At 51.0% G+C, this 23488-nt stretch overlaps 1 protein-coding gene and 1 long non-coding RNA gene across 9 annotated transcripts in view; one reads left to right on the top strand and one right to left on the bottom strand.

Moving 5' to 3' along the window:
* Positions 1 to 5813: 5813 nt before the first annotated feature.
* SHANK1 (SH3 and multiple ankyrin repeat domains 1) overlaps positions 5814 to 23488 on the bottom strand; it is a 112972-nt gene continuing 95297 nt past the window's right edge. For 4 of the 7 annotated variants that reach the window (XM_079949212.1, XM_079949210.1, XM_079949214.1 and 1 more), the window contains 7 exons: positions 21958 to 22041; positions 19178 to 19201; positions 18885 to 18941; positions 16816 to 16940; positions 16015 to 16117; positions 12733 to 15178; positions 5814 to 7040 (listed from right to left, as the gene is read on the bottom strand). In XM_079949212.1, the coding sequence (XP_079805338.1) occupies positions 6473 to 7040; positions 12733 to 15178; positions 16015 to 16117; positions 16816 to 16940; positions 18885 to 18941; positions 19178 to 19201; positions 21958 to 22041 (3407 nt within the window). In that variant the 3' untranslated portion in view covers positions 5814 to 6472. Of the gene's footprint in view, positions 7041 to 12649; positions 15179 to 16014; positions 16118 to 16815; positions 16941 to 18884; positions 18942 to 19177; positions 19202 to 21957; positions 22042 to 23488 lie in introns of all 7 variants that reach the window. The other 3 variants (XR_013832406.1, XR_013832407.1, XM_079949211.1) reach the window with 3 other exon arrangements.
* LOC307201081 lies at positions 6154 to 22629 on the top strand. 2 transcript variants are annotated; one of them, XR_013832510.1, is made up of 3 exons: positions 6154 to 6284; positions 22208 to 22383; positions 22517 to 22629. It is a non-coding gene; the product is annotated as an uncharacterized lncRNA (long non-coding RNA). The 2 variants fall into 2 exon arrangements; XR_013832511.1 differs by adding an exon at positions 12179 to 12269 and having other exon boundaries at positions 6156 to 6284; positions 22208 to 22629.

Here is a 23488-nt window from a genome sequence, read left to right as displayed (position 1 = left end):
TGGATGCCATAGGATGGGCTTAGCACAGGATCAATTACATTCATCTTGGAGATTCTGCTCTCAGGGTGAGGTTTCCTAGAGGTACAGTTTCTTTGCGGGGTGAGAGGAGGGCTGAGAATCCTGGGTTGAGGAACTGCTCTAGGGGTGGGAGTGCAGATGGTGCAAAGAGCCATTTTCTCTAGCAAAGGGCAAAAATAAATAAAGTGGCTGGGTTCTAGAGCAGAGACCTAGAACCCTGGCACTCTAGAGCATGTAGCCAAGAGAAGGTTCTAGAATGGCAGGAGCCAATTCTCCCAGCACAAGAACCAGATTAGACCCTCAAGTGAATAATTCAGATCCACCCAGTTGGGCTTTGTGGGATGAGGTGGGAAGTGAAGACCTTTTGGGACCAAGGTGGGCCCTTAGAGCAGAAACTCTATGCCAGGCTTGAGGATGAGATGGGAAGTCAGGAACTGGGTAGGAATCTTGAGAGATGGAGAAACCACACCTCTTGGCTCAGGAGCCAATCTGGGTCATTGCAAAGGTGCAGTTGTTAACAACTGGGATTTCTGGGCTCTCTCCAAGAAAAATGTGGGTGGAGGGGGGGTGAGATGAAAGAGGGGGGGGAGTCTATTATACATCACACCTGGGTGCTACAAGGCCAGGTGTGGAGGGCAATTATAAACTTGGTGACTCACACCAGAGGAGAGGATTAAATGGGGTGGAGGGGAGTGTACCAACCTCCTTCCCTGTAGCCCCTGTCCCCCACCCAGCAACCACAAAAATCAAAACACAACCCAGTGTCAAATGCAGGCATTACCACCCCTTTCCCCCTCCCCTCCCCCTCCCCAATAATCATTCCCAGGGAACAGATCCCTGAATCACAAAGTCAACATTACATATTTCATTTCAGTACATTAAGGCAAGAGGATTCAATGCTGCGGTTCTCAACCCTTCTAGGACCAGTACACCCTCAGACAACCCAGTTTAATGCTGGGAAATTTATAATCCCTTCTTGGAGAACTCAGGAGTCCTGCCTCTGCCTCAACCCATTCATCCCAAGTGTCTTTTTGAAGAACTCAGGATTCCCTGGGTGACTCCTAAATCTCTTTTCACCCCATATGCATTAGATCCCACTTTATGCCCAAATATGAGGACTAGATCTTTAGCTAAAAGCAATATCTTATCCAAATTTTGACTAAGTGGATGCTCAATCTTTCTAGAAAGCTGAGGAATCCTGTCTTCCGCAGCCTTCCGGAGTTTCTGTCCTGCTTGCTTCATTCCTCTTAAATCATACACTTCTCCCCAAGCTTGGGATCTTTCCCCTTCCCTTGCAGCCGTATGGAAACAGCAGTAGTGTAAGTGGGGGAGAGAGTACAGAGCATAATGCGCTCTTGCCAAAGGCTCCACTATGGAGAAGGCCCAGAGGGAAGACGGGCACTTCCTTGGGCACTGCCTGCCCTTTCCTCTCCACAATCCAACAGGGAATTTCTTGGGGATCAAAGTTGGGGTCTCCTGTGCACAAGAACTGCTAGTTAATGGCTCTGAGAAATAGGACCCTCCAATTAATTATTCTCCCAAAGTAGGCCATATACCTCCAATCGTACAATCTATAACTGTTACCTTTCCAAGCCCCCCTTCCCAAAATTACATATGTAGCGTTGACTGTTCCTCCTGTTCCATCTCCTAGGTCACCCATGCCTCTTTTAAAGAACCCAGGAGAAGTGGTCCAGTTCCCCTACCATGATAAATCATTGAAGCCCCCATTTCTCCCTCCTAGAGCACCCAAGAGTCCTGGCTCCAGATCCTTCTCCCCATAACTGTTCTCTTTTTCCCTACCCACCCCCCCCTTAATCAAGTAGCTTTAGTTCCCCCACTTACCCAGAGCTGGGACATGAATCTATGAGGGCCGCCCACGTGAGGAGCTGAGAACGGCAGCACAGATACCCCCCTCCCACCCATAATTGGAGAGGAGACCGTGTTTCCTGCCTCCCCGCAACATCATCATTATGGAAGACATTCTAAAGTTTTGTTTGTTTCGTTTCGCTCCCTTGTTGGGGTCTGTGGACAGGAGGTGCCAGTGCGGCCAGTCCGACGAGACGAGACAAGAGCCCTTTTTTAAAAGAAAAGAAAAGATGGCCGCTCGACCAGCAGCACTCAGGTGCAGCGTTGGCGGCAGGTGTCAATTATTCACACAGTGAGGGGGAGGGCATTTCGCCACGTGGCACTACAGTGTGGCCTCGGCGACTCTTGGGGCGCAGTGGGGCAAACGACAGCCACGAGTCTGGAGCTGGGGTGGGGGCAGGGCGAGGCCACGTGGTATGGAGTTGTGGCTTTGCAGGCACAGTGGGAATCGCCGCATGGCATCGCGTTGGGACGTGGCAGCGACAGAAAGGGACACCACGAGGCGGCTGGGCAGGAGTGATGTGGCGAGAGGCACCCTGAGAGGGAGGCACACACAAAGCCACGTGGCACAGAGCCATGGCACCGGGTTAACCCAGCTATGCAAATGGGGCGAAGGTGTGCGACTCCGCTCAAAACATCCAGTGGCCCGCTTGCTCAACATCAGCTGGCAAAAGCTGCTGCCCAAGCACAAAAATCCCTCATGCCTATTTAAGTCCTTAATTCTTCCACCCTAGTGGCCAGCCTCTTGTACCCTCCTCTCATCCCTCTGTGGTCTAATTGTTCCTACTTGGCTGCCTCTGCCTGTTCCTTCCAGCAATTTTGGCTGCCTCCCTAGACCTCTTGAGGTTCTGCACCTGCCTCTTCCTTAGGCTGCAGGCAGCCACCTTGAAAACCCTGCCTATGTGGACCTCCTAAATCCCCTTTGCATGCTAGACTGCGGGCATTAGAGCACTCACTGAGAACACAGCTTCTGCAACAGGAGCTCCTTCTTAGAGGCTATGACCACTGGCAGTCTCGGCTGAGTCTTTTGAGAAACGGCACTTTGCCCGCCCTACTTTTCTCCCAACCATGAGGGCTAGAAATCCACCTTATTTTCATAAAAGCAAAAGCTGAAACTTCTTAAGGTTCTGTGAATATCCTGGCTGCCCACGTAAACGTTTATTTGCCTGGGGCCTACCACCAGTTGGGTTTTTCTTTTTTTGCATGCCTGGGTTAATCTTGTGGTCATGAAGGGAAAAGGGTACATTGCTGGCCTTGATGGGATGTCGGATGCACAAGGTTTACCCTACGTCATGGAGTTATGGGCACATGTGTGATGGGAGCCACGTAGTACAGAAACGTGGCGTGGCTCAGACAAGCAGCGTGCTACGCCACATGGTTAACGGTCGTGGGAAGGACTTAGCTGTATGGCACAGAACTACGGTTTCAGAGGAGCAGGAGTGGGGCGGTCAGCTGCATGGCACAGTTGTGGCGGGGATGTCGGTGGCCAGCTGTCGATTTTAAGAGTCACAGCACAGGTGAAGTGGTAAAATGGGGCCAGCCACAAGGCCTACAGTCATCGTACAAATTCCCCCGCACACTTTTCCCCACAGCTCGTAATCCCTGACGTGGAGATTGAGAGGGGAGGAGTCAAGGAGTCGTCCCCCGCCCCCCGCTCTTGGACGGAGCATCACTCTGAGGATCCCAGCAATGAGCAGCAGCAAGAGCAACCCCTCCCTGGCCTGTGTCTTGGGGGGGGGGGGGGGGAAGCAGTCCGTGCACTGGGTCCCGGTGTCCAAATGGCTGCAATGGGGAGAGCAAATTATGGAGCACCCCCTTGTAACACTGGGCTCTTGTTTCTTTGGCAGCAGAGCATTGGGGGAGGGGAGGGGGGATGCTCCATCCACAGCACAGATATGGTCAGTATCCGAGACCTCTCGCCCCTTGGAATCGGTGCAGGAGCACATGGCGCCGAAGGAGAGAGCACAAGAGACCCAGAGTGGGAGCACCTACCCACACCCTACTTTTATGTCGTTTTGTCTTCCCTGTTCCAGCCCCTCAATCTTGGCTACCCATCCGGAGCTGGAATTCCTGGTTGCCACAGATACCCCTCTGGCAGAAGAACGTTAAGAGAGACTCCCAACTTCTATGGGAAATTGTCTTGTTATCTTCCCCGTTCTGGAAGTGCAGAAATACGCAATACATTTCCAAATGGAGGCGGTGTGGAAATAGCTTTTGAAATGAGGACAAAATGAAGCTTGTTGTTGAATATGCAAGGTGTGAGCTGGAGCACAACAGCACGCATGTATATGGGGACCTCACTACAGCTTGCGAAGAAGCTGTTTTGCAGACTATTAAAGCCAGGGTTGTGTGTACTCTGTGGTATAAATGGAGTGAGACTTGTTTGCTTTTGCATCACCAGTGTGAATTCAGGGTGTGATATGAATTCACTCATCTGGTATGACCAATGAGATGCAGCTCTACATCAGCTTAACAACATCAGGTGTCTCATAAGAGAGTGTATAAAGCAGGCTTGGAATTAGCAACTTGTCTGATCACTGATGGGGGACTATTCACTGCTTCCAGGCGATTTACCACAAAGCTTTTGTAAACGGGAACGGATCTGGGTTCTTCTGAAAAGGTTGTTGATGCACCATGGATGATTAAAAATAAGGATGGATGAGCTAATTCTTGCCCTGGAAGACTACACAGAAGTGAACCAACACCACACATCAAAGTGCACTTAGTTTCAGAGGATGGTTTTACAAATACAGCATATACTGTCTTATCTTTGCAGCGAAGAGATCACACCTAGGTTTAAACTTATGGGAATGGGGCTGAACCCTACATACAGCATCTTGTGTCTGGCCATGTGGCACATACTCTTCCACCCAAATGCAGGCTCAAGCCACTCATCAGTTCTAGATCATACAAGCCTGACAACAATGGCCTGTGACTAGAGAGCAGGTTCCTCCATAGAATGGGGTCTGTGGAATAAATGAACCCAATGTTGGTTTTCTGATAGGATTACTGAAACTCAGCCAAATAAGGGACTATAAGGTCAAAATTATTTTTGACTATGTTTGCATAAAGGCACACACCTTTATGCAGCTGTTCTGCCATTCAGTTGCACCTCACCTGGTTCCCTTTGTGAAAAGCCCTGTGGGTGCTACAATGCTGAATTTATGACAAAAGGGCGGTAAGAGCCACAGGCAATCTCAGATCACAAACCACACCAAGACTCACAAAATGATCCCTGTTCATATTGGAATGTTGTTTCCTCATGGCTGGTCCCATGCTACTGGAATTACATGGGACAGGCAGTTGATACTACTTGTGCCAGCTATTTCTCCTTCCCTCCCAATCCAAGTTGACAATATTGTTGTGTAATAACCCTGTGACACTACTGGCTCCAGCTAATTATGGCTTTTGAACAATACAAGCCTGATGTGGGATCCAGCCACCAGAAAGAGGCAATACCACACAGTTCTAATGGTAGGCTTGATTTGTTGAACAGTGTGTGCCTGGCAAGTCACCCACACCACAGCTTTGCCACTGAGCCACAGCTCAGCAGCAGCAGAACAGACCTCTTGCCTTACTAAAAGGGCCACGAGGCTCACCCACAGCTGGCAGTAGTGCAGGGCAGCTGCATGCTCAGGTTGAGAGTCTGGGATGGGTCTGTATGCTTTGCTCAAGCATGTTGTTCAGTAATGGGTGCAAAATTGCCTGCATGCTGAGAACTCAGCTTTCACTTCAAAAAGAGACAGCAAGTTTCTAGTTTTATGACTGGAAAGACGACTAAATGGGCTATGTTTAACAAACACCCCAAAGATGGGGTCTGGGGAGAGAGAAAGTGGCTCAGGGAGATTCCTAATGAGTTTGTGGGATCTGGACCCTCCTCTTCAACAGCCAGCACATAATTAATTTTGCAAAGTAAGCATATATGCAAATTTACTTTTCTCAGAGGTTCTTTTTTATATAAAAGGCAGAGTACATAACAACCCTGGTACTGTGAAGATGCACAGGGCAAGCTGTTACATGGTTAGATGAACTGATGTGCAAACAGCTGCAAAGTAAGAACAATCAGCAGCATGGAGGATGAAATATAGATATCTATCTTCTCTTATCTATATATACATGCAGGCATGAGCTGCTGGACAGCTGACGCCATCCATTCGAGGCAGCGAAGGTGATGAAGCAAGCTGCAATGCCGATGGAGCCCTGAAGGGCGAGTGCATGTAAGCAGATTTGCACACTCGGAACGCACACACTTATATATAGCTTGGAAAGCGATGCTCTGCAAGTGAAGTGTCTGTATGCTGTGTCGGCGGCAGCGGTTGGATGAGTGAAATGGGCAAACTGCTACATGGCATCGCAGAGGAGGAAAGTGCACACCCCTGAGGGTGCCCAGGCAAGCTTTGGTGAGCTTCTCCAAGTATCTCTCTGCCAGGGGGGGATCCCCACCCTCACCCGCAGGGTCTCTCCTCGCAGCTTCCCCTGTGCCTAGCCCCACAGCTGCAACCCCTCCACCCCCCCACTTCTCCCCACTGGTGGAGGTCCATTGTACATTCAGGCGAGAGGCTCCCCACGGCAGAGCAGTTTTCCCCCATCACCTCTCCAGAAAAAACTTGAGGGCACGGGCAATGTTCATGCGGTGCCCGACTCGCGTCACGCCCAGGTCAATGAAATCTTCCTTGGTGAGGGATGGCAGGTGAGAGCCGTCGATTTCGTTGTCCAGGAACCGATCGCGGTGCTCGCCCAGCTTCAGGTACTCCAGCCAGTCGGCCACGTCGTACTTGGTCCAGAAAGGCAGTGGCTTGGAGCCGAACGGCTTGTCCGTGGCCGGCGGCAGGAAGTGGGTGGGAGACAAAGAGCGGCTGCCCGAGGGGAAGCCGGGGAAAGGGTGCTCGCCCCCGGAAGTGGGCGAGCCGCGGAGATCGAAGACGCCGGTGTATATGGGCACAGAAGGCAGGATAGGGAGGGAGGACGGCCTGGGGGCAGGGCTAATCTTGTGCTCACTGGGCAGGGCAGCTGGACTCGGGGCGCGCCGCAGGGCCGGGCGGATGTCAAACTCCACGCTTTTGGGGTGCTTGCCCTGGGGGGACTTAGGCCAGTTATGGAAAAGGCTGCTTACGGGCTTGGAGGAAATCAGTGATGGGGACGTCTCATCTGGGAGCCTGCAGGGAAGGAGACAAGGAACAAGAGACAGTTAGCCAGAAGAAAACATGAACTGGAGTAGAAGACTGGCTTCCCTGCAGCCCTAGACCGCTGCCTATGATAGAGATGTGGAACCTGTGACCCTGTTGGGGCTCCCAACTCCCATCATTCCCAGTCTGCATGGTCAACAGTCAAGGATGATGGGACCCAACCAGTGCTGTAAATTCAACTCATTGCAAAGGTCCACTTTCCCTACCCTTGGTGTATGAAATCAATTGCTAAAATACATCTCAGTACCTGGACTTCAGCAGAAAACTGTGTACGCTTCCAGTCGCACACATGCAATGATGAGGCACAAGAATCCTTTTTTGGAAATCCAACAAACCCAAGGCAGATGTGGGATGTTGCAATCTGGAATGAAAGTTTGGGGGGAGGGGATGCTCCTCTCTTGCCCTGAGGGTTGTTTTGCTTATAGAACTCCCTCCCTCCACACAGCTTGTTGTCCCCATGGGTAAAAAGTTCAGTGAGGCAGAAGTTTATAAGAAAACCAGCCTGCGGGGAAAATAAGCTTCAAAACACACACACACATACACACTTTTCTCACTGCTGTTTTAGATATATATATTTAAAAACTCACAAATATCTGGAGGAAGATATTAAAGTGACTGAGCACTGATTTGCAGGAGCGCTGCCAATGAAGGACAAAACCACATGAGACAGCAAACTCCTCATATAAATGAAGCCATGCTGGTCTTTCTCAAATTACCTTTGAAGATGGAGAACCAGAAGGTTGCAGTAAGGAGAATCCACATTGCCATATCCAGGACGGAGACCATTTCCATGTGGCAGCTCTCTCCACACCTAGATGGCTTCCACACCTGGATCCTCTTGCCAGCGTCAAGAGGTTGCTGGCAGTAGGTGTAGAGAAGGGAGGATCCATGGTGCAAGCTGTGCTAGATATGGAGCACTGCTCCAAAGAAAATGCAGCTACACAATCACTGTAACGTCTGCTTGGTGATCCTTCATGAAGCTGGTAGAAGTTCCTCAACAGTGGAACAGGAATGGTCTGACATAAGGCACATTTCCATCCCTAACCATGACACATTCATTCAAAAGGAGAAGCTCGCTTGCACTGTCTGCTGCCATTTTCATCCTCCCCACATTTGTTTGGTTGGCATAACAGTGGGCCACAACAGGCATAGGGAAATTCCTGCCACCAAACAGGAACACATGGTGAAAAAAACAAAATTTAGACTTCAGCAAGCGTAAAAATAGACCTGGTGGTTGGGAGTTTTTTAAAAACAAAACTTCTGCCAGGGTTGCCTTGACAATCGGAGAGGTATCTCCATGAAGCCTAAACGTATCTACTAAAACTCCATTCTGAAAGTCAGGAGGCTTGGCCTCCTCCAAGTGTAGGTTACTTGTGGTCTTCTAGGGACTCCAACTCCCATCAGCCCTTGCCAGCATTGTTCTGATCTATTGCTAAAAAGTGGGGTTTCCCTTGGAAAGGAGCAAGGCAAGGGGAAAACTGCTCAGACCCTTGCCTCGAAAATGAGGGTCAAGCAGAAAACCACTCCAACCCATGCTTTCTAGACACAGCACAAGTGGAAACATGCACAAGCCCTGAGTCTTCATCAAAAATTGGCCTTGACTGAATTGACTCTCATGGAGCAACTTGGGCTTCAGATTTTTCTTTTGGGAAGAAAAAAAATCAGAATAGCACCTCCCTGAATGTATTCACTGCCATTTTTAAAAAGCACACACAACAGGATTTTTGGAATGAATGAAAATCCTTCCAAGTTCAGTCATCCCCCTATGATATTCACAAAGCGACAAAGAGGCCTTTTCCTGTGTGCAATCAGAAAGGCATTGCAACTTGAGCACTCAAGTTAACTTGGGTCACACAGGGCTTGAGGCCCTGCTTCATAATGACCAAGAAAAGGAAAGCAACTTGATAAGGAAAACAGGCTCCTTCGCTGAGATGTGCACCATCAATGGAACTCAATAGGGGGAGCCCTATGGAACTTTTCCCAGTCTATCTTCCATACTGGGAGAATAATGTGCACTGAGCTGGCAATTGAGGGAGCCACAGCAAGCCTGCCTCGCATTAGGAAGGTGGATGGATCAAGCAGGACGGAACTGCCTTGTGGGAAGGAGATATGCTTACTAGAGTAGAATTCATTCCACTCCAATGAATTCAGGAATGGTTCTCTTCTCCCAGAAGCCATCTGTTTCCCTACCTCCATTCCAGAGCATTTTGTACCACACCATACGCCTCACTCCACCTTCTCATAGTGCTCAGAAGTTATGGCTCTTCTTATATAACCCATTAGAGCACCTAATGTTTTGGACCACAGTGCCTATCATCCTGGCTGAGCCTGATAGGAGTTGTAGTTCAAAAGGTCTGGAGGACACCAGGTCAAGAATGGCTGCATTAGACTATGCATCCCACTGCTTCTCTTCCCACCACCCCATTTAAAATACCCAGGACCCCTCCCATGAAATAAGGACTCCCAACCCATCCCACAAAAGACACAGGAGTCCTAACTGTCAGCCGATCTTTCCTACCCATTCAAAGACAAGCAGCTTTGATTATGTGTGTTGGGTGTAAGATCCCAACTTTTCTCTTTCCCAACTCCACGGCATCGGAGGAACGGCAAGTGAATTCTCCCAGCGCAGATGTGTGACCGCAGATGAATGACAGAATGGAGCAAATAAAACTCAGCAATGCGACTGCGTTGGATGGAGAGTGCTGTGGACCCACAATGCCTATGCCTCTCCGCAAGTGTGTGCATATGGAGGCACAAGTGCTTGTGCAAGTGCCAGCAGCCCAAGGGTGGACCCAGTCCACTTTGGAGGTGCAAAGAGAGGAGCAGGTGGCTACAGGAACACAACCTCAGATAGGAAGGAGAAGACCCTGGCATGGAAGATTCCGTGGCACAGAAGCTGAGCAAGGATGTGTGTACGGAGTATGCGGATGTGGAACCAGAAGCCTTGCAGATGTTGTTGCACTCCAGCTCCCATCAGCCCCAGCCAAGCAGGGCGAATAATCAGGGATGATGTGAGCTCAAGTGGAGTACCACAGATTCTCTGCCCCTGGTGTAGAGCCAACAAACAACTTGGGACTAGGGTGTTGTAAGGGACAGCTTTGTCCCATATGTTCCTGCCTGGCAACTGTGGTTCGCAGATGGGACAGTGCTGAGAGCACCATTTGCCCCAGAGGTGTGCTCAGCTTGTATGAGAAGCTGGGCTTTTAGCACTGCAGCTCTCTAGAATTGATTTCCAGCCAAAATTAGATGTCCAGTGTCACAATGAGTAGGTGCATACTTTCCCTGAGTACTGACCTAGTCACGGAACAACGGTACATCTGAAGAAATTATTTTATTGCTTTTTTAAAGAATTTGCAATGTTTCTTTCTGCTTTTAAGCCTGCTGCAATGATTTCATTGTTTTTGAACTTGTGTTTGCAGTGTTTTATTCTGTTGTTATCTTGTACACTGCTTCAATGGCTTTATGTTATAAATCAGTCTATACATTTGTTGTTGTTAATAATAATAATAATAATAATAATAATAATAATAATAATAATGTAGCAGAAGAGGAGACAACTAAACCACAGATTTCCTGGGTCTAAAGGTAAAATGCCCCCTTTCCGCCTTCCAGAGAGCTCTTCCAGATGTAACCTGCTAGTGTCAGTGGTCTTCAGACTGTGTTTCAGGGAATCTGAAGGTTTTCTCAATGGAAATACCAGTCATGGTGGACAAGCTTCTCTTAGGGCTGATCCAGACTCTATTTTGTTCCATGCCTTCCAGGCACAGGGCCACACTTTAAAGCTTCATGTCTGGGTTTTGTTTTTGTCAAAGCGCCTTTCCTGGGAAAACCCATGTTCTCCCACTGAGTTGGAGCAAACATCAACCCACAGAAAACCCAATGGCTGTTTGCTCCGATTCAGCAGTAAAAGATGAGCTGGGACAAAACAAAACCCCAACAATACTCAGACACAGAGCTTTAAATCCTAGACCTGTGCCTAGGAATGTGGCACTAAAGGCAGTCTAGATTAGCCCTTAGTGACAGCTTGTCCCTCATTACCAATCTTTCCCTGCAACACAAAACTGTAGCAAAGTCCTGGTTGCAATTTAGAGCATATTCTTAAGTCATCTGACTTTATTTTTTTTAAAAAAAGAAAAGCCTAAAAGCAGAGGTGCGTGTCTGGAATTTGACTGGGAGAGGAGTGCTGGGGGAGTTTCCTCTCACGCCATTTCCCCCACCCAAATCCTTTCCTGCCTTTGGCTATTAGCCTTGCTTGGAGAGAGGCGTGCAGAAAGAAAACGGCATGTTCAACAGAGACACCTGTCTTCCTGCCTCCAGTAGGGCTAATCGCAACTTTGGAGGAAGAAAGGAATTTTGCAGTGGAAAACAGCATGGGGAGAATTTCACCCTGCCCCAGTGCTGTGGCACCAAGTTGGAAAGCCATTCCCAGACCTGCTGGGTCACAGGGAGTTTGTCCCTTGTTTTGTGGGGGGCAGGGACCAGCATCCTCCCCAGAGTGTAAACTCAGTGCACACTAGGATGCAAGGCTCCGCAAGGCATGTGCTGCACAGCAAACACAAAGGGGATCTTCAGCAGAAAGGATCCCCCCACAAAACGAAATGTGAACGCTGCACAAAGAACACAGGAACACAGAATGCTGCCTTATACCAGGTCAGATCACTGGGTCCATACAGTCTACACTGACTGGGAGAGGTTCTTTGGGGTTTCAAAAAGAAAGCCTGGAGAGGTTGGGGATTGGACATGGGGTCTTTGCAGATGGTCTACCACTGAACTACAGGCCTCCATCCCCAAATGGGAAATCTTACTCCTCTATGCATTTACACACACCATTTGGGTCTCCAGTGCAGGCCCACAAGGCAAACGCAGCCTACCACCCATGCGTGGTGGCCTATCAAGACCAAGTCTGCCAATTTTTGCTGCCCGTCTGCAGTGTAATATAATCAAGGGGTTGTCACCAAGAAAGCCAAAATGATGAGCTCCATTCAGCAGGATGGGTCAGCATGTGGGCTAATCAAAAAGGGCTGTTTCTTGATCCCTGCCACAATGTGCTGTGAAACCCAATGGCTTGGTGACTTTCAAAATACTTGTGTCTGTTTCTGATCCTTTAGGAGCAAACATTGGACATTAGAGGAAGAGTCTTGCCCATTATTGGCTTGAAGAGACCTTTGCCTGAACATATGAGTACAGTACAAGACAAAGGTATATACTTTGTGCATGCAAGATGCACACACATGCCAACAGACCCTAAATACGTGTGTATGCTTCTATAGTCATGCTGCTGGTTTGGATGGTCTCCTTGGATGCCTAAGGAGGAGCTGGGCCTGTGTTCTGAGTGCACGCAAAAAGCAGCTGGGATGGTCTGTGTGCACACACACATACAACTGCAAGCCAGTGGTACAGTAAATATATGCACCATGCATACCCGCTGAACAAGACGGGCAAAGTGCTCCATAGAAGAGCACATACCCTTGCCCTGTGCCTGCCAGCACACCAAACGATGTAATGGTGGTAGAAAAAAGGAAAAAATAAAAATCATAAAAAAGCAAGCATTGACGGGAGAATGAGAAAAGGAGACAAACCCAACTGAAACACGAGATGCGGCATGCACGGGGCTGGCTTCCTGCTTCCTGTTCCTCCTCCTCCTGCTCCAGTCGCCTAGTACCTTTGCCTCTGCAAGGAGCTGGGCCTCTCTGAACCGAAAGAAGCCACCGAGTCGGGCGGACGGGACCACGACACCCCGCCCATTTGCTGCAGCTTGGTGCTCAGCTCACTGATGATGCTGGCCTTCATGGTGGACATGGGGGAGGCCTTGGGTTCCTCCCACGGCAGCGTCGGGGATTTCCGCTGCAGCTCCTTGCCCGGCTCGGCAGCGGCCGGCTGCTGGTGGTAGGGCGGAGCGGGCGTGAGGGCAAACATGTTCTCAGTACATGCAGAAACCGAGATGGTGGAGCTGGTGGGGGTTGCCACCGGCAAGCGACCAGGGAATGGCCGCGAGCGTAGCTTGGTCTGCAGGGGGCTCTTCTCTGTGCTGCCTCCGCCACCACCGCTGCTGCCGCCTCCTCCGCTGCCGCTGCCTCCCCCAAAAGCCTGCCCGTCCAAATAGGTGATGTAGGTGTCCAAGAGTTCGGTGCCTTCCCCAGACATGCTGGACAGAGTCGAAACGCTGCTGATGGTCTCCAGGTGGTGGTCGCTGCTGCTGCGGCTGTCCACCTCCTCGATCCCCGAGTCCGTCACGGCTTCGGGGGCCTCGGCAGGAGGGATGGCGATGGAGGACACGACGGAAGAGAAGTTGACGTGAGGGGCTTCCTTGGTTTCTGCTGTGCCGGCTTGAGTCAGGGTGGCCACCTCGCTGTCGTAGGACGTCAAGCTGGATGCCGTGGAGTCCAAGGCGGCTGGAGCAGGGGGCGCGGCTGGAGGGGTCATTGCAGCAGGAACTTCATTGGCGGCTTTGGGGGGCGACTCGGGCTTGTCAAAGCTGTTGGAGAACTCGAGGGGCGGCGGGAGTGGCTCGGTGAACACAAATTCGTCATCCACATCGATGGATGGGGCGGGAGGGGGCAGCACCAGCAACGGGAGCCCGTTTTCCTCGGCCACGCGTTCCGCGGGGGCAGTGGCCACCTCAGCTTTCCCACCCTCCTGGCCCCCTTCCTCCTCCTCTGTTGGGCGGCAGTTCTCCATGAAACGCACATGCAGCTCCAGCTTCTCCCCTTCCTCGGGCCGCTTCTCCCACGGCGCACCTTTGGCCGAGGACGGAGGATGCTGCTGCTGCTGCTGCTCGGGAGAGGGGTGCCGGGGGCTCTCGGGCTCTTTCCGTGGTGATGCCGGGCGCTGGTGGTGGTGGTGGTGATGGTGCTGCTGCTGCTCTGGCGTCCCCCAGAGCCGCAGGATGGAGCTTCCGGGAGACTCTGGTGTTTTGGGAGCCTCTCCGAACCGGGGCGAGGACGGGCGCGAATGCCTGTCATCTCGGCTCTCTTGCTGGGACTGGGACTCCTTCAAGGCCCGCTCACGGGCCACCAGGGCCAGTCCCAAGGGGGATCCAGGGTCTAAAATCTTGCCCGTCAGCGGGTGAATGAGAGGCGTCGAGTGGGCCTGTAACTGTGGCAGGAAACTGGAGCACACGGAAGTGAAGGCGCTGGTGGTGCTGGCTCCGTACGTTTTCGCGGCTCGAGGCGGGAGGTAACCGGAGCTGCTTCCGCTGCCGGCGCCGCTGCCAAAACAGGGAGCCATGTTGAGCTGGATGTACGGCTCGCTGGAGAACATGCCTTCGTCGATGGATTTGGAGTGGCGGAGACGGGGCATGGGCGTCTGTTGAGAGTCGTCGTCCGGCTGCTCGGTGGAGAGGAAGAGGGCAGACTTGCGGCGAGCCTCGCTGTACCACTCGCGGTCCCGCCGGGCAGCCCCAACGAGGGCCGCCCCAAACTGACTGGTGAAATCCATGCTGTTGTGGAGCTGGAGCGAGGGGACAGGCACCGCCGTCTCCGGCTGGCTCTCGGCCTCCATGCTGCTCCCCTGGCTGCTGCGCCCGCTGCTGCTGGTCGAGGGGGCTTTGATTATGATGGTAGGGATGGGGATGGAGCTCTTTTCCGGCGGGGCGGGCATCTGGGGCTGCAGAGGCAACGGCTGCGCCTGGGAGGCAGAGGCTCCCTGCTGCTGGCGCTGCTCGTCTTCCACTTTGGTCTGTTTGACAAGCGGCCCCTTCCGCCGCATGGGCTTGGTGGGGACATACATGGCGGTGTTAGTGGCCCGCGGCGGCAGGTTGTAGTAGCGCAGGTCTGGGGTGTGGCCCCGCCAGCCGCGGGCAGTTGACCCCTCGGCCCCCGCTTCGGACTCCTGGCGGTAGAGGGACATCTTGTCGCGGGAGCGTGGCTCGTAAGACGGTTCCTGGTGCAGGGAAGCTGAGTAGAGCTTGGCCTCGCTGCTGGGGTTGAAGGTGGAACGGGCCAAGGGTGTGGCACGCCCGGACGCCGAGGGCGTGGTGCTGCTGTAGGGGGGGTCTGGAGGGGAGGTGGTTGGAGGCGGGGGGATGTCGTCAGAACCGGGGACTGAAAGGCTGCGGCTGAACTTCATGGCAGGGGGAGTGAGGTAGGGCTTGTCATCCTCAGCGGCACCTGGGGAGAGAAGGAATGCTGTCATCACCAAACCGTTCTCCCATATTTCCACTGTCTAACCTGCGGCCCTCTAGCCGGACTACAGCTCCCACCATCCTTGAATCATTAGTCCTGTCTGCTGGGGCTGATGGGAGTTGGGAGTCGGGCAACACCACGTAGAGCTGCAGGCTTCCCCGCCCTGCTCTAAGCAAAGAGAACTCCCTCTTCCCTCCCGGCCCTTCTCATTCATATCTGCTGTCATGGACTGGTTGGACCATGAATGGTGGGAGGCAATTTTGGGGAACCCTCAAGGGAAAAAAGCTCAGAGTCCGAGGTGTGGTGGTGGTGGTGAGATATTGGAAGCTGAAGGAGTAACAGGGTTCAGTGAGCTTGGAGAGTCTGTGGCAGAGAGAAGTCCAGAGTCGGAGGCAGAAGCTGAAGCAGGTGAGTAAGAGGAGGGAAGAGATGAGTCAGGTTGGTGAAGAGTCACAGGTGTCTCCTCCAGCTGTGACAAGCTCCCCCAACTCCCAGAACCAGGAGAGGTATGAAATGGGAGGAGCAAAGACAGGCTGCATGCAGGAACAGTCTTCAATTGCTTGCAAGAAACCCTGGAGAGGCAGAAACATAGATGGCAGTGGGAAGGCGGGGACTTTTAGTTTTGACAACTGCTGGAGACGTGACCTTTACTCGATCTCCAGATCGAGCTGTACAAGTATCCAGAATGTGGCAGCTAGACTGGTGACTGGGAGTGGCCACCGAGACCATATAACACCGGTCCTGAAAGACCTACATTGGCTCCCAGTACATTGGCTCCCAGACACCTGGACTACTGCACACCCTCCCAACCCCTGTCTCACCAATAGACTTCTGGCGGAGCATCATGCCTGGGGGGTGACTGGCTGGCAGGTAGGATGGGCGCTCGTAACTGGCCTGACTCAGGCGGTGCTGTTCAAAACTGGGCTGAAAGAAAGAAAGATAAAGATGAAGCCAGAGAACTGGTAAGAGCAGATGAAAGGACTCAGAGAGGCTGGGTGGCAGGGGTGTAGTCAGGATTTATTTGGGGGGGCAGAACTGAATTAAGTATTTTTGTTTACTTACTTGATGGGGGGGGGAGACTGCCCCCTGCCTACGCCCCTGGTGGGTGGATGTAGCAGCAATAATGAACTATCACTCTATTTATATTTTATTTTTTTAAAAAAACTAATGTATTTTATTAATTTTCAAGAGAAAGAATATAGGTACGAACAGAAACATTACCAGCATTATCAAAACTATTGGTTTCCCCTCTCCCAGAGAAGAGAAGATAAACTATCACTCTAATCGTGAACTCAGGTACTTAGTACCAGGATACTAAGGTTTGCAGAAGTAAAGCAAAACAAAACAAAACACACACCCCAAACTTAGATGGGGCAAAAATGATCCCCCAAAACAGCTTAGTGAGGATGCTTAGTAGCCACAGAATATTAGAGTATCAAGTGGATAGCATGCAACAACCGAGGATTTGAAGAGGAAAACTCACGAGGGAACATATTGGCAATTGCATTTAAAAAAATACTTTTTTAGCCAGCGTTTCACTCCCTGCATAGGGAAACTTTGATCAAAACAACAACAGATCTTGCTAGATGTCTGCTCCACTGGTGAGCTGTGCTCCATCCTACCTCAGCAGAGAAATAGTTCTTGGCAGCGCCCCGAGATTTCCCCAAGGAAGGAAGCCCTCCGCTGCCACATCCATCCCCCACGTTGATTGTCTGTTGAGCTGCTGCCAGGATCTCGTCCAATTTGTCTGAAATGAGGCAGAATCACAGAAAGAGGCAAGATTACAACCATCCCCACGCAGAGCATGCCTATGTCCCTTTGCCCATCAGGCTAAGGGTGACCTGATTTCAGTCTCATTATTTTTAAAATTATGATCCCTACGGTCCACCAATGTGCTTAAAATTTACAGGGGCAAATTGCATCTTCGGATCCAGGATGCCAAATCTACGCTGAGCTATCCTAATCTGCATTCTTGCCTAAGAAAGTGCATTGCAGGACCAGACCAAGGTCAGACGAACTTTGGAGAATGCCTTATGCTGAGATGTTTCCGCTTTAAACTACAACTCTCATAATTCCTGACCACTGGCCTTGGCTGCAGCTGATGGTTGTGGGGATTGAGCCTTGGGGGTCCAATATCATCTGAAGGGCATCAAGGTTAGGGGAGACTCTCCTAGCCCCAATGTCTCCCCGACTGGCGCCAGCTTTCCCAGGTCTCTCACACCTAGAGAAATCTTGCCTGGCCAGTCCTGCTGCCTGAGTTAAGCTTCTAACTAGAGGGGCTGGGATTTTTCTAACTGGAGCCTTGTGCATGCAAGTTCCACCTGACTTCTTCGCATTTCCCACTAGCCCACCTTCTGCCCATGCCCACACAAGACTACACTTCCTCACCACCAGCCCTCTTGGAAAGCCAGGAACCTTTATGCTTGGGAGTCAGTACCCTTGGCTCAAGCCCCGAGCCTTAAGGATGACACTGTCAGTACTGCTGCAAGCCCACCCTGCTACCAGACACTGCCCTCCCCTTCAACAAGTAAAACCACATCAAACAACCTGATTGGTATTTGGGGTTTTGTGTGTGTACCTCCCAGCCATTTGGCAAAGAAGGCAAGACTGGTGCTCCTCACAGCCCATTCATTGTGAGCTGTACACCAGCTTCCATCAGCTAGACTAGTGACTGGAGTGACTGCTGAGACCAGATAACACCAGTCCTGAAAGACCTACATTGACTCCCAGTACGTTTCTGAGCACAATTCAAAGTGTTGGTGCTGAGCTTTCAAGCTCTAAATGGCCTTGGCCCAGTATACCTGAAGGAGCGTCTCCACCCCCATCATTCAGCCCGGACACTGAGGTCCAGCTCTGAGGGCCTTCTGGCAGTTCCCTCCCTGCGAGAAGTGAGGTTACAGGGAACCAGACAGAGGGCCTTCTCGGTAGTGGCGCCTGACCTGTAGGAACGCCCTCCCATCAGATGTCAAGGAAATAAGCAACTATCTGATTTTTAGAAGACATCTGAAGGCAGCCCTGTTTAGGGTAGTTTTTAATGTTTGATGTTTTATCGTGTTGTTAATATTCTGTTGGGAGCCGGCGAGAGTGGCTGGGGAAACCCAGCCAGATGGGTGGGGTGGGTATGTATGTATGTATGTATGTATGTATAAATAAATAGCCCCAAGAGCCAGCATGGATGATGGGTGTTATAGTGCAGAAGTAACATCTGGAAGGGCGAAAGTTCTGCATCTCTGCTGTTATGGGATAGGAAAACCTGAAAATCTCTTTTTTTTCTGTTGGCTTCTGCCCTGAATCTAGCCCCAACAGCAAGGGGGCTGCTACTCAAATACCAGGATGTTGGCTTTCAAGAACTGGCAAGAGCTTGTTTTGCAGGCTGACACCTATTCCATAAACCCTAGCCGTGGCTATGCTCCCTAGTCCTCAAACATTGTTCTGCACATGTACGCCAGAGTAAAGACAAAACTGAAGATTTCACACCGCGGTGCTGCAAAACTCCGCAGCGTGAAAAGCCAAATTCTGTTACCTGCTAACGCAAATGCAGGAAATAACTGGCACCCCCTCTTGCAATGAAGCATGAGGAACGCTCCCAGAGGGCACCCAGGAGGAGTGCTGCTTCGCAGGTACCCAGCCTTTGCCCCGAGATTCCCTCCCGCAGACTGTTGGCGGTCGCCAGGGCCTGCTTGGTACTCACTCAGAGCCATCTGATAGACAGTCCGCTTCTTATCAGTGCCCATCGCCGGCTCATAATCTGCAGAGACGACAGGAGGGGAGGATAACGGGGGTGGGAGGTGCAGGGGGGGTGGACTGGGGACGGCATGTCTAGGAAGGCCGGTTCGTGAAGCTGTGTGGACGGAGGGGGGCGGCAGCGGCAACCGATGGGAGCGTCGGTGGGAGAGTGCAGGGCAGTGCTGGGTGGGAGGCAATGAGAGATAAGCGAGGTGGCTCGGTGCGTGTGTGGCGGGGTGAGAGATGCGTGACACTCACCTGTTTTCTTCTTCCAGGGGGAGACTGGATGGTGGGAGGGAGATAGCAAGAGGGGAAGAAATTAGCACCTCCACTTTTGGGGGAGGAGTAAGGTATAGCTGGGGGGGGGGAAGGCCTGGAAACCCCCTGTAACAACCGAAGGATTTGGGCAGGATGTGGGAGAGAAGATACTGGGCATTAAGGCATCTCACGGGCATTGAGGCATCTGTCACTGCCCACAACAGCTCAGTTGGTAGAGTAGGAGACTCTCAGGGTTGTGGGTCTGAGCCCCACGTTGGGTGAATGTTTTATGCACTGTGGGGGTTGGGCGAGATGACCCTCACGGTCCCTTCCAACTCTACAGTTCAAGGAGTCTATGAATTGAGGATGGGTGGGGGCGAGGCAGAGAATCCTCCCAGTTCAAGAGGGCATGGGCAGGCCTGTGAGGGCCTAGCTTCTACCGAAGCATCTCAGGCTATGATTACAACGTAAAAGACACAGACACATACACAGACACCCTCATCTCTAACCCTGTTATGAGTGGAGATATAAGGTCAAGCCTGCAAGCAGTATTCTGTTTAATCGTTCTCTAAAAAAATAATAAATAACTTGAAGTGTATTAGGCTACTTGTATCTACATTCTGGCAATGCTGCCATGATTCCTATAAGCCTTTAGGACTCCTCACCCCAAACGCCTAGCCCTGCTCCCCACGAGCCTCCACCCCTGTTGGGCGTTTCTTTCCTGCAAAGTGGGTGGGTGGGGAGAATTCAGTGACACCCGTTGCGGGTGGGGAGGGGAGAAATTAGTGTATCGAGTGGGTAGGTAGGGTGCATGCAGTATTTGCAGTTACAAAGTTGTCCAAGGGGTTTTGAAATCTCATTTCCCCCTATTTTGAAAATACGCTTTAAAAACGTGCGAGCTTCTCCCAAGCTGCTGTGGTGTAATTTAAAAACGTCCTTGGAAAGGACACTACACGACGTTCATCTGTCATGAATGCTTTAGCTGAGATTCCTGCCTTGCAGGGGGTTGGACTAGATGACCCTCGGGGTCCCTTCCAATTCTAAGATTCTACAATGACTTAGTGCCGTTTCCAGTTATGTGCCACTTCGATAGTGTGTCAGCAGTGGGGCTTTTTAGTCACTTGCAGCAGCTCCCCTTCAGGTTTTCAAAAATAGGGGGACTGATGAAAAGCCCTCAAGCCGCCTTGTATTACTGAACGCTTCCTAAAATATCCCCCTGCCTAAAAATATGCTTCCCTTCATCTAATCACCGCTCCTTTCCACACCTGAAATTATATGAATGTTTGGCTGGGCTAGATGTTTGCATCAGCCCTGCTACTTCGCTCTTTGACACAGGAAGATCACTGATATCAGGTCACAGATCAGGGAGGGGAGACCTTCCTTAAGCAGCAACATTACTCAAAACAGTGCGAAGAAGGGGAGAGCCCTCATCCTCCGAGTCTCCGTTTCTGAGCAAAAGGGAAGTGTGTGTGTTTCTGTAATCCAGCCCACTTTCTTGCCATTATTGGAGCAATTTGGCGTGGGGACAGGAACTCACCTTTCTCAACTATGATGGGTTTTGAGAGTCCGGGGCAGAAGTGGGTGGACAAAAAGAAAGAAGATGGAGACAGAGGAGAGCCAATGACAAATGACACCCCTTCCATAATTATGCATAAAACTGGGAAACCCTCATTTATTCACCAAAATCATTATATACACCAGATTTTGCAACCAATCTAACCTTCCCCCAAAGCCTGCAGTCAGTAAAAAAAATGATGATTTGGGATGAGCAGCTAAAATACGTTTTGTTTTGTTTTTTTAAAATTTATTCCGGTTGCAAAATCAGGCTCAGCTCTTGCCCCACAGTATGCCCCAGCTAGGAGAATGAAACTGGGACTTAAAAGAAAAACCGATTCCAGGTTCTGTGTTGCGGCATTTTCTATGTGCGATTCCAGTGGCTGAGGCCAAGTGCAGACATTGGAAACCCTCTCCATGGACACATTCACATGGGGACGGTAATGCGTAACTTGAAACGCAGATGGCGACAACTTCCTGTCACAGTGAGGATTGCCCTTTATCCATCTGGCATAACTGCTTCCATGCAAGTCTCCTGCTGACTTCTGCTTTAAGCAGAATTTGAAGGATTTGGACAAACCGGGGTGAGACGTCAAGAGGAAGCCTTCAAAGGTCCATGCCTGGATCTTGCCTAGGAGGAACCCTCAAATCAACAATCATACTGTGGATAACAGTACCACTTCGGAGGCACCTAAGACCTCTTGCCTAAGGGCCCCTCAAATCTGGGGGGCGACAATGAATTCTTCAGCTAGAAAAAAACAAGTTCTACCATAGTAACAAATTATGCACGAATGGGTTCATTTGGGTTAATCAAGGTGCACTGCATGGAGAAGATTCTGAATATCTGACTTAGCCTAGTTCATCATTTGCAGGTCTTCTGCTCTATGGCAAAGGAGAACACACATCAGAAGCACCTCAGGGCAGAACTACAACCATTACAGGGTGACCCAAACAATATTTTTAGCAAATAAATAAGTGCAAGAAGAAGTAGTTGCCCAAACCAAACAGGCCACAAGATGACACATGTATCAGCTGCACAGTAGCTGTGCATGCATCCATCTAAATGCCAGGTCACTGGCGTGTCTGTTGGTCACACTGTGCTTCTAGTGCAGTGTTCCCTCCCTCCAGTAGAGGGCATGTATGTATGTTCATCATGAAATGGATTGGGGATGGCAGTTCCCCGCATACTCTTGAGACAGGAAATGATAACCCGTGAGCATCCTTACCCATTTCTTCCAACTCAGATGTCATGGATTTGGAGCGCAAGGAGATGGCTGGAGGTGGCAGTCGTCTTGTCTGCTGTGGCGCAGCTACAGTTAAAAACAAGAAGAAGCTCTGGGATCTTGCTTGTGAACCAGACTTGTGTCATCCAATTCCCATCACCAGTCTTTCCCTGAACCCGCTGGACCGCCCTCTCATCCAAAGTAAGTTTTGTATCTTGCCACCCTAACCACTTTTCCTTTTGCTCGAATGCAGGAGAACCCATTCGTCAGCTCCCGAGAGAACCCAGAACACACCATGGCAAAGAAAGGAAGAGGGGAAGGCACTGGTACAAAAACAATAGGAGAATCCACAGAGTGACTCAACATACAAGAATGTTCTAGCTATCCCTTGAAGAGATTGACGGTATTTCTGTTACAGTGCCCACGTGGGTAAGTTTAATGTGAGATTGACGCTCCTTACACATGCAAGTTTTTTGCATTGCTCACATGATGTTTTGGCATCAATACTCCAGTCTGTATCCCCTCCCCCCCCCGCCCACTTAATCCAGATTTATCCTTTCAGGGAAGCATCCTAAATCAGCTGTCCCTGAAGGAGAGTCATATGACCTGTAACACAAAGGGCCACATATATTTTTCAGAGTGCATCGCTGAGGTCACATCTTCCTTTGATTCTAGACATACCGTATTTTTCGCACCATAGGATGCACCGGACAATAGGATGCACCTTGTTTTAGAGGGGGGAGAACAAGAAAAAAAAATTCTCCCCCTCTCTGCCCAGCGCCCCTTCAGTGAAGCGGCAGGAGGCGCTGCACAGAGAGGGGGAGAATTTTCCCCCTCTTGTTTTCCTGCTCTAAAACAAGGTGCCGTTCAGGCGGCTACCTTGGAAGCCTGGAGAGCTAGAGGGGTCGGTGTGCACCGACCCCTCTCACTCTACAGGCTTCAGGTTCCTTTCGACCTGCTCTTTGGGGCTGGCGGGGGAAGCCCACCACCAGCCCCAAAGAGCAGGTCAGGGAGCAGCAGAAAGGCGCAGCGGAGAGGCTGCTGCCAGAGTCGCGCGTCACCTCTCAAGCTGGGAGAGGGTCGCGGGGCTATGGCTTCTTTAGCCCCTCATGCGCTCTCCCAGCTGGAGAGGTGGCGTGCAGCTAAAGAGGATCCTGCCATAGCCGCGCGTCACCTCCAGCTGGGAGAGGGTCGCGGGGCTGTGGCTTCTTTTTCCCCGCGCGCGCTCTCCCGGCTGGAGAGGTGACCCACGGTTATAGAGGCTCCTGCCATAGCCGCGTGTCACCTCTCCAGCCGGGTGAGGGTCGCGGGGCTATGGCGTCTTCGCTCCATAGGACGCACACACATTTCCCCTTCATTTTTGAAGGGGGAAAAGTGCGTCCTATAGAGCGAAAAATACGGTACATACAACATAAAGACAAGATTCCGAAGAATCTCCTGGACTTCCCTCCTCCCCTTTGTGGGTCATATTGTTAGTCATTTCCTCCTGCATCTTTTATGATAATCCAAATCTTTTACCTCTCCATTATGTCCA

Source organism: Podarcis cretensis (genome assembly GCF_951804945.1).
Source record: "Podarcis cretensis genome assembly, chromosome: 13".
Classification (NCBI taxonomy): Eukaryota; Metazoa; Chordata; class Lepidosauria; order Squamata; family Lacertidae; genus Podarcis; species Podarcis cretensis.
This window is presented reverse-complemented; position numbering and strand designations above follow the sequence as displayed.